This window comes from Argiope bruennichi, chromosome 7 (genome assembly GCF_947563725.1).
Source record: "Argiope bruennichi chromosome 7, qqArgBrue1.1, whole genome shotgun sequence".
NCBI lineage: Eukaryota > Metazoa > Arthropoda > Arachnida > Araneae > Araneidae > Argiope > Argiope bruennichi.
In genome coordinates, this window is record NC_079157.1 from 72,716,060 (window position 1) to 72,730,306 (window position 14,247).

The 14,247-nt window shown below is 28.8% G+C and overlaps 1 protein-coding gene across 1 annotated transcript in view; it reads right to left on the reverse strand.

Moving 5' to 3' along the window:
* The window catches only part of LOC129975843 (laminin subunit alpha-like), a 109,009-nt gene that overhangs the window by 44,601 nt on the left and 50,161 nt on the right, over positions 1 to 14,247 (reverse strand). Inside the window, exons 19-28 of the mRNA XM_056089084.1 lie at positions 12,087 to 12,415; positions 10,144 to 10,214; positions 9,332 to 9,476; positions 7,486 to 7,626; positions 6,315 to 6,491; positions 3,561 to 3,659; positions 1,726 to 1,809; positions 1,527 to 1,645; positions 704 to 818; positions 177 to 290 (exon numbers count right to left, since the gene is read on the reverse strand). Of these exons, the coding sequence (XP_055945059.1) occupies positions 177 to 290; positions 704 to 818; positions 1,527 to 1,645; positions 1,726 to 1,809; positions 3,561 to 3,659; positions 6,315 to 6,491; positions 7,486 to 7,626; positions 9,332 to 9,476; positions 10,144 to 10,214; positions 12,087 to 12,415 (1,394 nt within the window). The remainder of the gene's footprint in view (positions 1 to 176; positions 291 to 703; positions 819 to 1,526; positions 1,646 to 1,725; positions 1,810 to 3,560; positions 3,660 to 6,314; positions 6,492 to 7,485; positions 7,627 to 9,331; positions 9,477 to 10,143; positions 10,215 to 12,086; positions 12,416 to 14,247) is intronic.

Here is a 14,247-nt window from a genome sequence, read left to right on the forward strand (position 1 = left end):
ATGCATTATAAACACTCGAATAGTTGTATGCGTAATTGCAAAATATACTTGAACATACTTTAACATTAACGTATGACAATTTAAAAATGAACTACTAATATATGTATTTATACATAGTTGTAGTACTCACATAAATAAGTAATATTTGTGTAAAAGTGGTTAAAAAATATACTTACAATACATTTTCCGGTGTTCACATCGCAAGTCTGTGCGTGGCCATTGCATTGACATGGGACACAGTACCCTAAATAGGGACCAGTTTTTGATCTGTAATAGCCAGGGGCACATTCCTATAACAAATTATAGTATTTAGTAAATCTTTAATATTTGTAAATATAACATGGTAATCTCTTTATACAATTATCAATTTTGTCAAAATATTTCAGGTAGCCACACATCGTAATTACCCTTAACCTTCAGAAGCATGTAGAATACTTAAATGATAGCCATTGTAACAGCTCGAAAGCAGGAACTAACGTCGAATTTTAAGGAACCCGTTATAGTACAACCTCTTCTATAAGAGGTATATCCATCATTAGAGTGTATATATCTCACCTCTGCAACATTAAACTAGAGAAGCAAATGTCAACCACTGAACCAGAAACTACTCATTTCCATATTCGGAGTGCCCTCAGAAGGGTAAATCTTAAGGTGCAAATTAGCAAATGCAATTAAAGTAATAGAGCGATATTTTATCACTTACTTCACAAGAGCTTCCTCTGTAACTCGGTGGACAATGACATTGTTCTACTCGAAGAGCTTGTGGAGCATCGGCTATATAGTTGTCGGTGGCTGAATCCAATAATACACGGCTTAATCTGAGGGGAAAAATTGATGAGATTATAGATATTGTTACTTTAGTAAGCAAAGAAATAAAATTTCTAAGTTTCTTAAATTCCCTTTAGCTTTATTCAAAACAAAAATAAAAAGAAATAAAGAAAGACCTATCTCGATACAAACATTGACAAAATTCTAAAGTGCCTTTATATCAAAGCAACAACACAAATCCACTTTAGCTTTATTCAAAACAGAAATATAAAGAAATAAAGAAAGATCTATCTCAATATAAATTCTGACAAAATTCTAAAGTGCATTTATATCAAAGCAACACAGATCTAATTAAGCTTTATTCAAAACAGAAATACAAAGAAATAAAGAAACACCGATCTCGATACAAACATTCACAAAGTTCTAAAATGCATTTATATCAAAGCAACGCAAATTCTTTGTACATTACTTTCTTTTCGAAGACAATTTTAATATAATTTTTAAAAACTATTTATGTTATCAAAATATACAAAACTATAATAATTTTTGTGTGTAGCACAAATATATAAAATAGAAATGGATTATAAATCATGAAAGTAATAACCTACAACCATTTATACATAACCTTTCAGATATTCTTTAAAAAAATAATTTTTTTTATTTAAAATGACATAAGGTTTTCTAATTTTACTCAAAAGATGACAAAATGCTTAATTAACGGATTTAAAAAATATATTTTAAGGAATAAGGCATCTTACTTGATTTCTTCAACAGGTTGGAAATAAGAACCTCTGATTAACACAGCTTCCAGATTTACCAAAACCATCATCATCTGCTCACGAGTTACCTCACGTCCACTGATATGATGAAATTCGTGCTGGAAGAAAACAGTTTTAATTTAAATGGCAGTAATCAAAATATTATTGAAATGGAAGTTATAGAAGGGTATCGACTTACTTCTATGAGGGAAACTTCCACCCTGAAAGGTATACCATCTGCAGGTTGTTCAATATGGTCGTGAACAATAGTGATGTTGTTGCCCTAAAACATACCAAAAATATTGTTACGTTGAACCTGTCATGAATTTTGAATTTTACTGTAAAAACGTTGAACCTGTCATGAATTTTGAATTTTACTGCAAAAACGTTGAACCGATCATGAATTTTGAATTTTACTGTAAAAACGTTGAACCTGTCATGAATTTTGAATTTTACTGTAAAAACGTTGAACCTGTCATGAATTTTGAATTTTACTGTAAAAACGTTGAACTTGTCATGAATTTTGAATTTTACTGTAAAAAAAAATATGAACTTAGAATTAGAAAAATGTATGGGAGGATCCCCCCCCCCTCATTCCGTACGATCTAAAAGCGAACGATAGTATTTTGATGGGGGAAAAGCACGAGTTAAATTGGACCTTTTTTAGTGAAATCTATGTGTTCTACTTCACATTCAGCCTCGTCTTATCTTTACTGCCTACAATTTTAATTAAATTAATTTAATCCAATTTTATTTCTAAACAAAGTATTTACTTTTAAACGGAACAGGGAAGTTTAATAAAAACAATTTTAAAAGCACATTTATATTAATATATTGAAAAGTAGAATATTTTATTTTAATTTATTTTTTACTTTTTAATTTATAATTCATTATTAAAAATACTAGCCGATATCGCCAATCATGTCAACTGTATTAATCTAATCATATCAACCAAATTTAATAAAATACATTTTATCAAGCAAAAGAAAGTGTTATTTTAAATCAAATAATAAGCATAGAATATTCTGATCGCTTAGTAATGAATGTAAAATGGTTGCAATAATTGATCTAGTTGCTGAGGTTGGGGACTCTGCAAAAGTTTTGTTGTACAATACTTCAGAAAAAAAAAAAACTGAGAGTAGAAGTGACCGGCTCTTAATATAATATCTAAACTTCACAAACTTTCAAATAATTTTTAAAAAATGGCGAAATCGGGCTAGTGATTGAGGTTGAGATTCTGATTCTTTGATTTTTCTTATTATTTTAAATATATCGATTACAGGCTCTTAGAACCATTTTTTAAAATGTTAAATACCAGAGGACACTAATCACATGGTATCAGAATTTATTTAAATTAATCGATTTACTGATAACTAATTTCTGAAAATATTGGAATTAGTATATAGATATTGACATTATTTTTAAGTCTATTATAAAATTTAGAACTCTAGTTCATAAGTGAGGTAAATAACAACAGTCATAAAATTCTATCCTAACAAACATGATATAAACCGAATTAATTAAAAGTTACACATAACTGCACATAAAAATGATCCTTTTTTTATAGCAGTTGAAATTTGAAATTTCTGAGGATTTTTTTTTTTTTTTTCGTTTTTCTGGAGCCCTTTAATTTAATATAATTTCGTTTAATGAATTATTTTTACTTTACTTTTGAGAGTCACACCTTCTGTTTAAGTTTCCATGACATTACTTCCATGCTTGCATAATTTAAAAAGTATTTGTAGCTGGCAAATGAAACACAAAATTGAATATCTTTTTAACGTTTTCTTCACATGTTGATTATATTCTCATAAAATAAAAATTAATATAAAATCATAAAGCCTCTTTAAAAATTATGATCTCATTTTCTCTAACTCGAAACTTCTGTAGAATTTGCTTTTGAAACCAAATGAAAGTACTTTTTTCAAATAAACAGTACCCTATCTATTAGTTTCTGAAAATTCAGAATTGAATGACATTCATTAAACAGATATCACAATATTACAATTTTTAGAATTAAAAATTTTCTCTTACTATTAAAATGAGATCAGGCCCTACAGAACTCTCAATAAGTGCATTTTTGTCCACTGAGGTGAACAATGTATAGGCGATGTTGGAACCATATGATGAGAGCTAAAAGAAAGATGAAAAGTTAACAATTATTCTATTAAAATAGAAGTTATAATAAAAAATTGAAGTTTTATATAATTTCATATAAAAGATACAGAAAATTAACATTTAACAGAAAAAAATTATATATATTTCATTGTCTATATATATATTTCATTTTCTTGTATACGAAAGAAGTATGTAAAGGAAAAATATTGTAATCTTAAAAAAAATAATCGAATAGTATTTTAATAAACACGGTCTATATTCAAGCTTTCGTGAAATAGAAAAGTACATTTTTAGGATGGATTATGTTTGTCTCTCTATCAGAATAAAATAAGTCAAAAACACTCTGAGCAAAACGAATTTGATATGTAGTTTTAACACCAGATTTGTAGATTTTTGTGAAAAATTTGCAAGAAATCCATTTACAGGAAGCTTGTCCGTTAGTGCAAATGCACGTGAGCATGATAATGTCAAAGCATAAAGAGCTCCATAGATAAAATTTATTACACTGTTTTATTTTCAACTGTCAAGGAAGTTGCCGTCTGATGGTTTGCTTAGTTAAATACATGTAAACTTTTTGAGTTGCATTTTAACTACATGTAACTCAAAAAACGCAAGCGATTTAGAAAAATGACATTTGATTGTAATTTTATCACTAAAGTTGTATTTCTTAGTTAAATTTTGGTTCAATTAGTTGAAAGAAAGAAAAAAAGATCTGAAACACATACTGAGTTTCCATGCACTATATTACAAGGCACTAAAGAAGCAAATGCGAGAAAATAAAAATCTCAGCACTCATGGCCTTATTCAAATTTCTCAATTTTTATGCGTGAAAGATGGGGGAGTATAATTCCTTTATTAGAAGAGCCGTCGAGAAAGTTTCGGGGGGATCATTTTCTCTGGTTCACACTTATATAATCTAAAATAATGCATTATATACCTTATTTTTGTCACCAGCTAATAAATACTGCTCTATTCATGTTATTATTAATCCTTTAAAGGGCCCTTTTTTTCTAGTCATATTATGTTAAAATATTCTTAGGCTTGAAATTAGAATAAGAAAAGGGATTCATTTAGCTTATTAGATAAATTTAATTTGATTCATTAATTAATTTGGTTAATTAATAATTAAGTAACAAATCAAGACACATCATTTTGTCTGAGATAAAGAACTGAAGCATCTAAGTTTCTGCCTTACTAAAAAAAATTGTCAGAACTTATGCCAACCTACATAATTTCACACAAAGATTGATAAATTTGGTGGGAAGCATACTTCTCACGGACCTAGAAAGAGTTAAGACGGAAAATAAAGTACTAAAATCTTTCGTACAAACAATGTGAATAATTATTGAATGATATAAATAAGAATATCAACGCCGTTTTAAGTATTTTGCTGCTCAAGGTAGCGCACATAATGAAGCCTTTTTAATAAAATGGCATATTCAGTTTTGCATTTCATCATATTTTTAACTTATTCAACCTATTAATAATGCAATATATTTTGAAATTTTGTGAAAAAATATTGTGTATATATATGTTTTATTTATTCATTAATTCATGAGCTACTATGCAGCATTCGCCTTCCTGCACAATAAGAATAAGTTAGAGGTAATTGTAAATATAGTATTATGTCAACGAAATAACCCAGACAGAAACTTGACTAATTATACTTGATAAAGTATTATTATTATCTCAATATTTTATAATTCATAGTTTTTTATATTTTACAAATTTATTTATTTGGTAATTAGGCAGTAACATTTTTTTTATCACCTTGGCTATGGATTCTTCTCAGAGACCTAGTCAGATATCCAACACCAGGAATACCGATGCTTGCAACATTCAAATTAAAAATGTCATAAATAGTTATAATCCAGTCTTTTAGCATGTCGAGTTTTCGTCTATGCACATTGTTAATTCATATCGATGTAATATCAAAATATCTGCTTTTAAGCTGTTTTGATAAAATATTATAAATCATTGTGTTATAGATTTTATTTTCATTAATAATAACAACATAATTAAAATAGAATACTTTTTAAATAATAGTGACATTATTTTTTATAATTAAATAAATAATAATTTAATAAAATAATAATTAATTTTAGAAATTATTTTTAAACGTGTAAGGTATGGAGATGCATTCAAAAGATGAAAGACATTCAAGAAATATTTTTATTCTTTGCAAGTATATTAAGTAATAATTTTTGACATTTAAAGTTAATAGAAATTTATAAACCTTCTATAAAAACTCTAAGAATAGAAAATTTTTAAAATGTAAATTTAAAAAATATTTTCCTGGCATGTTATTATTAGAATATACAATATCAGTAAGTTTTGTTCCTACATGGATGTATAAACTGCTCAAATTTATCCCAAATGAGCTAAATATACTACAAAATTCTTCTACAAAACCACATATAATAATTAGTCTAAGAGAACTAAAAAGTAATTATTTTTCCTTAAAAGTACTTAGATTCAGAAACAAGAGTAATTATAGAATGCTAATAAATTTTACTCAACTTAAGAAAATAAAGCTATGAGAAACAATGCTGCTGATACGCATGCTAATCAAAATATGAGTAAATGAAAGAAAATGGAATATCAATGGCATATCTAAAACGAGAATTCCCATCATTTAAATTTAATTTTTAATAAGCAAGAGGATGTTACTTTGTTGCCTAAATATTGAGATGGTGCCGAGAAGTAGAATAAAGTTCCTCCAGGTAGCAGAGAGAGATAAGCTTGAATACCATCCTCAGTTTCGTATAGAGTAACCTCCATATCCACGGTAGCCAAGTCACTTTTGATGTCCAAAACACTGGCTTTCCAATCAGACATTGAATAGATCTGAAAAAAGAGGGAAAATATTAACTTTTTGAAACATAAGACTCGCAGATTTGTTCATATTCCAATAATATGATTCAGATAAATCAAACAATTAAATAAATCTGCACAAAGTGATTTTGGTATTTATTTAAATTAGTCGCCTTTGACAACCAGTTTCGCTTGAGAAACTGGTTATATTTCATTCTGGTTAAATCGCTTATATATATTTTCTCCTAAATGATCCCGCCAATTTAACAAAAATTAAAGCCGTGTTATTTTAATTGTTTTACCTAAATTTTATTTATTGTGTGCATGACCTTTTCAAATGGAGAGCAGCCTTACAACATCACTACGCTGTTAATGGTGTAAATATGCAATTCATATAACTTCTAAATCTCGTGCATTGTAATTTTACATTTTTGTTCATTTATTAAAATATGCAGATATTAATCAGAATCCTTCTTAATCAGCTTTCTACAATGGAAGAAAATCATGCTATTAAATATTTGCTGAAACAATAAAAACGGTTTGAACTTTATATTTGAAAAATTGCCAATATTCAGAAGAAAAAAATTGCAAGGTTATTAAATCGGTATTAATAAAAAGACAATTTTCAAATTTTTGAAACTCTGAAAAAATTATTTTTGTACAACAATATTTTCGAAAGTTATCTTAGAAAAAATGCAAAATTCAGCTTAATTTAATTCCCGTTAAAATCCCCCAAAAGTGCCCATGTCTACTTTACAAAGTGCTATATATGTGCAAAATTTGGATGCTGTAGACTAAATGAACACATACACATATCCACCTTTATTATCAGTAGATATTAATCACATTTCCCATACTTTGCTTAATAAAGGACTAATTATATCTGTATAAATCATTTCTTATGAAGCTTATATAGTTGAAAAAACAATTTCGATTGAAACTTGTAAAACTACAGCAGTAAACAAGTAAAATTATGTGTGATAATTACATTTTAAATTTTAAATATTGGTTGCTTTGCTTTATTTACCTGTGTAATGAACAAATAACCACTGGAGCATCGATCGGTTGTACCAAAACAGAAGCATTTTGTGCATCCAAGGGGATTCACCTCTTCCAGGTAGAACGTTCCAGGTTTGCACTGGTCGCAGGAATCGCCGTAGACATTATCCTAAATGGGAAGACAGTCTATTCAGGATTTTTTTTTAAATAAAAATAAATAAACTGCTGTATAAATTCTGCATGAATTACTTCTAGGCAACTCTTTCATCAGGATGGGGTTTAGATTTTAAAATTAATGTTTAATATCATATGCCATATATGCATATAATTTTAATAAAATACAGATTATTCCTATCAAGAATGAAAAGAAATGTATAAAATGTATGGAGAGATGCGTATTTCGCGTTGTATCAGAATAATTAATAATTGTGAAGTGAATACTTGCAAGTAAACAAAGAAAAACAATAGTTAAAAATTAAAGGCAAATTTTCTTGAGCTGTAAAGGTTTACTCCATCCATATTTCATACACAATTGACTCCAAATCTTGCAAGTAATTATTTTGTATCTTCAGATATTAAAAATCGGATTATTCATAAGGTTTTGTAGCAAAGATTCACAATTCACTTTGGCTCCAGCCTCTACGATGCTACTCAAAAATTAGTTCTTTTTATATCTCCGTTTATTACAAGGGTCAGGCTCTTCAAAGAAGAAATAGATAAGCAGACAAGGCTTGTTTTTGGTATGGTGGAAGAAAATAATGTTTTTGTACAAAAATAAATAATGATTTTCTTGGCCAAATGGGGCATGTGATGACTGCATATTTAACCCCCTCTTCATCTAACAGGTCAGGACATGATGTTAAAAAGTTGCTGAAGATTGAGCTACCATTACGATTTTTGGTGTTGTTGTTGTTATTTCTTATGGCACTTGCTATGGACAAGCCCGCTGTTCGAAGACAGCCGATTTTTAAGCCTGAGGGAGAGCGTCTCTTGTTTCTATAGTAGCGCCATCTATGGCCAAGAGAACGACTTAGCTACACGTCACAAGTCACAACCCTTTTTAGCGGGGCGGACTTCATTCACGCATTTCATTCACTCAACCACAGATCGTCATTTAGACCTGAATCAGAGAACGATCACCCCTGATCCAGTACCCCCAGTGGTATTGCTCTAGACATGGAGGACTTTGTGACCACGACAGATTTAACGCGCGTCAGCCACCAAGCACGCGGGGAATCTTCGGCCAGCGGGGTTTGAACTCGCAACCTAAGGGACGCGAATCCGATGCACTACCAACCAGGGTATCTTGGCCTCTTTACGATTTTTAGAAACATTAAAAGAAAAAAATCAGTTACATATTTTTTAAACTAAAGAAAATACAAGTAAGGCGTTTTTATGTTGGATTTCCCATTAAAAAAACATAAGGATAATACTCTCTACAAGAGAATTTTTATCAGATATGGGGAAAAAAATTGAAGATTGTATGCTATGAATTAAATTTCAGCCGTATATTATATATATATATATATATATATATATATATATATATATATATATATGTGTGTGTGATGCATAGAGTGGTTGATAAGAAGTTAATTTTGCGTATTGTGTGAATATCAGAAAAATATGAATTTTTTTTCAATTTAATTGAAGAGAATACCAGGTATCTCTTGAAATTATTTATGGTATTAGAGAAACGCCTTCAAAAATGGTCAATGATAATAAACAGAAAAAATTTATGTCTTTTTTGTGTTTTTTGTTTTTTATTCATTTATTAACATTTGATCAATATTATCAATCAAGTGACAAATCAATATTATTAGGAATTTCAGAATTTTCTAATAATATCGCAGTGCATGAGATAGAAACATTACCTTGCAATAGCACCGAGCGCTGTCTTCGTCGCAAATACTTTCCGTACTACCTCGCAAGTCACAATTACAAAGTTGGCAGTGAGGGAACGCCCAGTAACCAGCTTTACATTTGTTACAAATTCGGCCCACTACATTCGATTTACATCTGTGAAAATAGTTAAAAAATAATTAGAAAGAGAAAAGAAATTAAGAGCAAATTTTCATTTCAGATGAAAATAAGTTTTGCTTCATTCACATTACAACAGCATTTTAAATCGTGTCTTCTGCAGTTTAAATGGTCATGTATATCATGTCTTATTTTTAAAAAAAAGCAAATTAAAAAAAATTGAATTAATTGTCCAAAATTATATTTAAGTATTATATTTCAGTTTAAAAATTAATATTACAAAATTAATTTGAAATTGCTGCATCTACTTCCTTAATTATTCAATCAAATGAGAAACCAACAAATTTTGATGTAAAAAGAATTTAAGGAATTTTCTTTATTCATCTTGAAAATTCTTTATTAACTACGTAATAATTTATTGCCGTTTCATAAAAATAGAAGTTGTAGAAGAAAGAAACGTAAAGATAGAAAAGAAGAAATGCCCATAGATATGGAAAGTGAACTTCAATTTCAAAATTACTTGATTGTCTGAGTAAAACTTTCACTGTCTCATATTCTGAAACAAGCATCAGACTACTTTTAAAATGAATTAACCTAATCGTGGTATGAATAACTGCTGGAAATATAGTAATTTCAGAGTAAAATGAAAATCTTTCATACATTACGCAACGAATCAGAACAATTGTTGAAAAAAAAAAATGCTTACTGGCATTGTCCAGTTTCCAAATCGCACTGTAGATTTCCATTTACGACACCAAGGGGAAAGCAGTTGCATTCCTATATTAGAAATAAAAGATGTACATAGGAGATAATCACTATAATCATTTAGAACTATTAAAATTATCTTTTATCGATGGATCTTCAAATCTTATCTTAATATCTAATCTAATTTTAATATCTTAAAATCTTATAATCTTATCTTATAATCTAATCTTAATAAAAAATATACAGCATGCTCAAAAAACAGAATTAATTATTATAAAAAATACGTTAATATAATCAATTAGGACTTTTCATTGTGATTCATACATCAATTATTTCTACAAGAAGTGCATTATGAGCTGCATTTATTTATTTTCGCGTATATCATATTTGTTAGATAAATGCACTTAAAGTAAATACTATTTGTAAATGAAGTGAAAATAATCAAAATATAAGTAACATTTTTTTATATCTTTTACCAATTGTAAAGATTCGTAACAAAATTAAATGGTACTTCGGGAACGTTCCAGATCATCAAGCGAGTCCGAAGAAAGATATCTGATCATTATATATTCAGTAAAAAGACTAAAGTACTTTTTCTGAAATTAAAATGGCAAAGTGAAAAAAAAAAAAAAAAAAAAAAAACTGTAGTGAATGACTTATACTTCCAGATGTAAAAATATATATGTTATTTTAAGCTTTTCTGGTGCTTTCTTATGTGTTGTATCTTAGCACTGATTGTAAATCTGAAAGGTTTCTTTAGATTTTTAAAGCTAAACAAATAGCACAAGAATAAAAACACACACATGACATTTATGCAATTAACAATAAGAATACTCTTCCAATAAAGATAAATGTGAGTGAGAAAATCAGTGCGATTTAATAATCTATTTTTATTTATTACAGGAAACTATGAAAAGTGATTTATCGATATTAAAATGTTAATGAATGATTACTTTCATAGATACTGTATTTTTTTAAAATCCCTTTATAAATGCGCCCACAGTAAGTATTTGGATGATTTACAAAAATGAACAGGAGATTTATTAAGCCAGCTAAGCAGAAATATGGAAGTGTTACACATTTGATTTTCGCACTACGCCATCTCAAAGGATTTTTTTTAAATACACCATCAAAGGGTAAAATAAAATAAAAATATTCCATAATTTAGTTATTAAACTGTATTATTATGTCAATATATACCATGATAATGACTTAAACAGTCCCTCTTAAAGCGAGATTTGGTTGAAAGGAGAAAAAAATTTTTCGTAAGAATTATCACAAGAAGAAAGAATTATTAAAAAGTAAAAAAAGGGGGAATTGCATCGAGATCCAGAAAGAAGGCGTTCTTTTATTTGAGGTAAAAGCTAATAGGTAATCCATAATAATCAGGAATTCACTTGAAAAGATTGCGACACGCAAAACGCCAAATATTAAAATAGTTTTGATATGATCCAAACAATTTTAATTTTAAGATCGTTATACAAGACCTGATATATTTTGATAGAGACAATTTTAATATATCATGGGCGATTTGTATTAACTGCTGGTTTAGTAACATGTGTAATTTCTTTAATCTCTTGGTGACCACTGATCCTCAAATAGAAAAACCATAGAGAAAACTGATCAAATGATAAACCTGTGATAACTTGATTCAAATGAAATTGGTTTTATGGTCTTTAATAAACGTGTGTTGTTATTTTCAATAAAATTAAATGCTTTTTAAAATTCATTTAAGTATTTATATGCTTTTGAATGGTTTAATTCTGGTATACTAGCTTTCTAGGACAAGAACAATCACCTTAAAACAAGAGACTTAAATCTAGTTTTAGCTACTAAGAAAAGAAAATAATTGTTATTGAAAGCAAATATAATAAGTAAATTGAAATATCACATATAACTTCGACATTCCTATTTCAAAAAATTCCAAAGACATCATGAACTCACCTCGCATCCAATGATTGGATCAAAACCATAGGTATAAGGCACACAAGCGTCACAACGATCCCCAGTGACTCTTGGTGGACAGATACATTGACCAGTGACCGGCTGACAGTAGGCAGTCGAGGGACAATCGCAAGGCTTGCAGTTGGGAAATCCAAAATATCCGGTGCGGCACTGCGAGCAAGTGCGGCCGATGACGTGCGGTTTACACTCACATGCCCCACCAAACTCTTTACACTCGAAACTGAGGGCCCCGTCTGTGTCGCACTGGCAGGATAAGGCTCCGTTATTGTATTCGGATGTCAAAGTGAATGCAGCCTCTCGACAGAAACCTAAAAGAAATAATTGGCCCATTATTAGTCTTTCGAGCTTAGTAGTTCCATTATTAGTCTTTTTAAGTCGTTTAAAATTGTGAAATTTCATAACGAAATCAAGCAGAATTATTTCAGTTAATTCTTTTTTTTTTTTTTTTGAGATAACATCTAACGATGTCTTTTTTCACATTTAAGTAATTTCAAGCATAATAAATCACTGGATAAAAACATGCTGAAAATCCAATAGTTTAATGAAAATTTTGATAAAAACAAAAGACTGCTTTTTACTCCACCAATTAAACTACATTTACCTTATTGAAAGTCATAAAAAATTTCACCAACTTTCTTTCATTATTTCAAAGATATTTCTTAATCCCTATTTTCACAGTTAAAAATACTTACAGTATCACAGCAATGCAATTCCAAACTTTGTCACAATAATGGAATATTGCACTGAATTAAATTAAGTGAAAATCGACAATTTTTCTCAACTGAATACATCAGTACAATTATTTGCAGTTTATTTGACAGAAGTCAAATAAATAATCGATTTTACAAAAATGATTAAATTTAATTTGTAAGGAGATTTACGTCACGTACAGTTTAGTTTAATTATATTAATGCTCCGTTTTAACACTCCGCGTACAATGTGTACTTAATTGTTAAATAAAATTTCGGAAGTTTAGCATAAAAATAAATTTAATTACAAAGTTTTTAAAATGATTTTTTTATTAGAACCTTAAACAAAAGAATGATGGTAAATAATGTTTTTATTTTTATTTTATTTTTTTAAATGTTTTCTACTTTTAATCTTAAGTTCTATTGTTTCTCAAACTCTCAACTAGGTGGCGACACGAATAAACAATTAAAACTCAATTAAATCGCTCAAAATTTAATTTCCGAGAATATTAAACTAGCGTATTTCCCCACAAAATACATAAGCACACATCAGGAAGTGAACAATAAATTGATTACTAAATTCCATTTTTAGGAATTCATATTCCTAAAAATTGATTTTTTTTTCTTTCCAAATGGATTTTTTTTTGGAATAGATTTTTTCTTTAATGGAATTTTTAAAAACCACTTTTAACATAACTTCATAGTTATGTTAAAAGTGTTTTTAAAAAATTCTAGGGTAAGAACGATGAGGAAAGTTATATGGCTCTTTAAATTAAGCAAAAATATTAATAAATTGAATTTTGGTTTGGTATTTTTGTTACTGGAAGATGAACGATTGTTTTTTTTAAATACCCCTCCCCCCAAAAGCAAGAAACGTTCAAATATTTTCTATTGCTGAAATTTTGTGTAAGTTCTAATCTTAAAGGAAAAATACATAAATTGGGTCGATATGAGCAATAGAATAGATTGTTATATATTGAAAGAAAATTATAGTTTTTCAATCATATCATTTTACCTTTCCACATATTACTTTCAAATTTTATTTATTTATTTTGCATACAATATTACTCTGATTTTATATTTTTCTTTATAATTATTATCGAAATTATCGCCACCTTCTCTAGATAATATTTGAAGGATTTTTGTTTGTTTATGATGCCATATTACTTAGTGTTATAAAAATTTCATAAACATGAATTTGAGATTTTAATGCATTAGAAACATAGGGAAGCTGAGAGGAAAAATAGTGTTGTAAACTACAGGTTTAGTTTAGTTATATTAACGTCCCGTTGTAAAGCAACACAAGGGCTATTTTGGGACGGACCTCGTCATTTTGAACCGCGGTCAGATGACGAGGACGACACCTGAGCTGGCACACCCCTCTCCACACCACACCACACCAGCGGGAGGCCGTTTGGCATGACGGATTTAACGTGCAACAGACCCCCTTA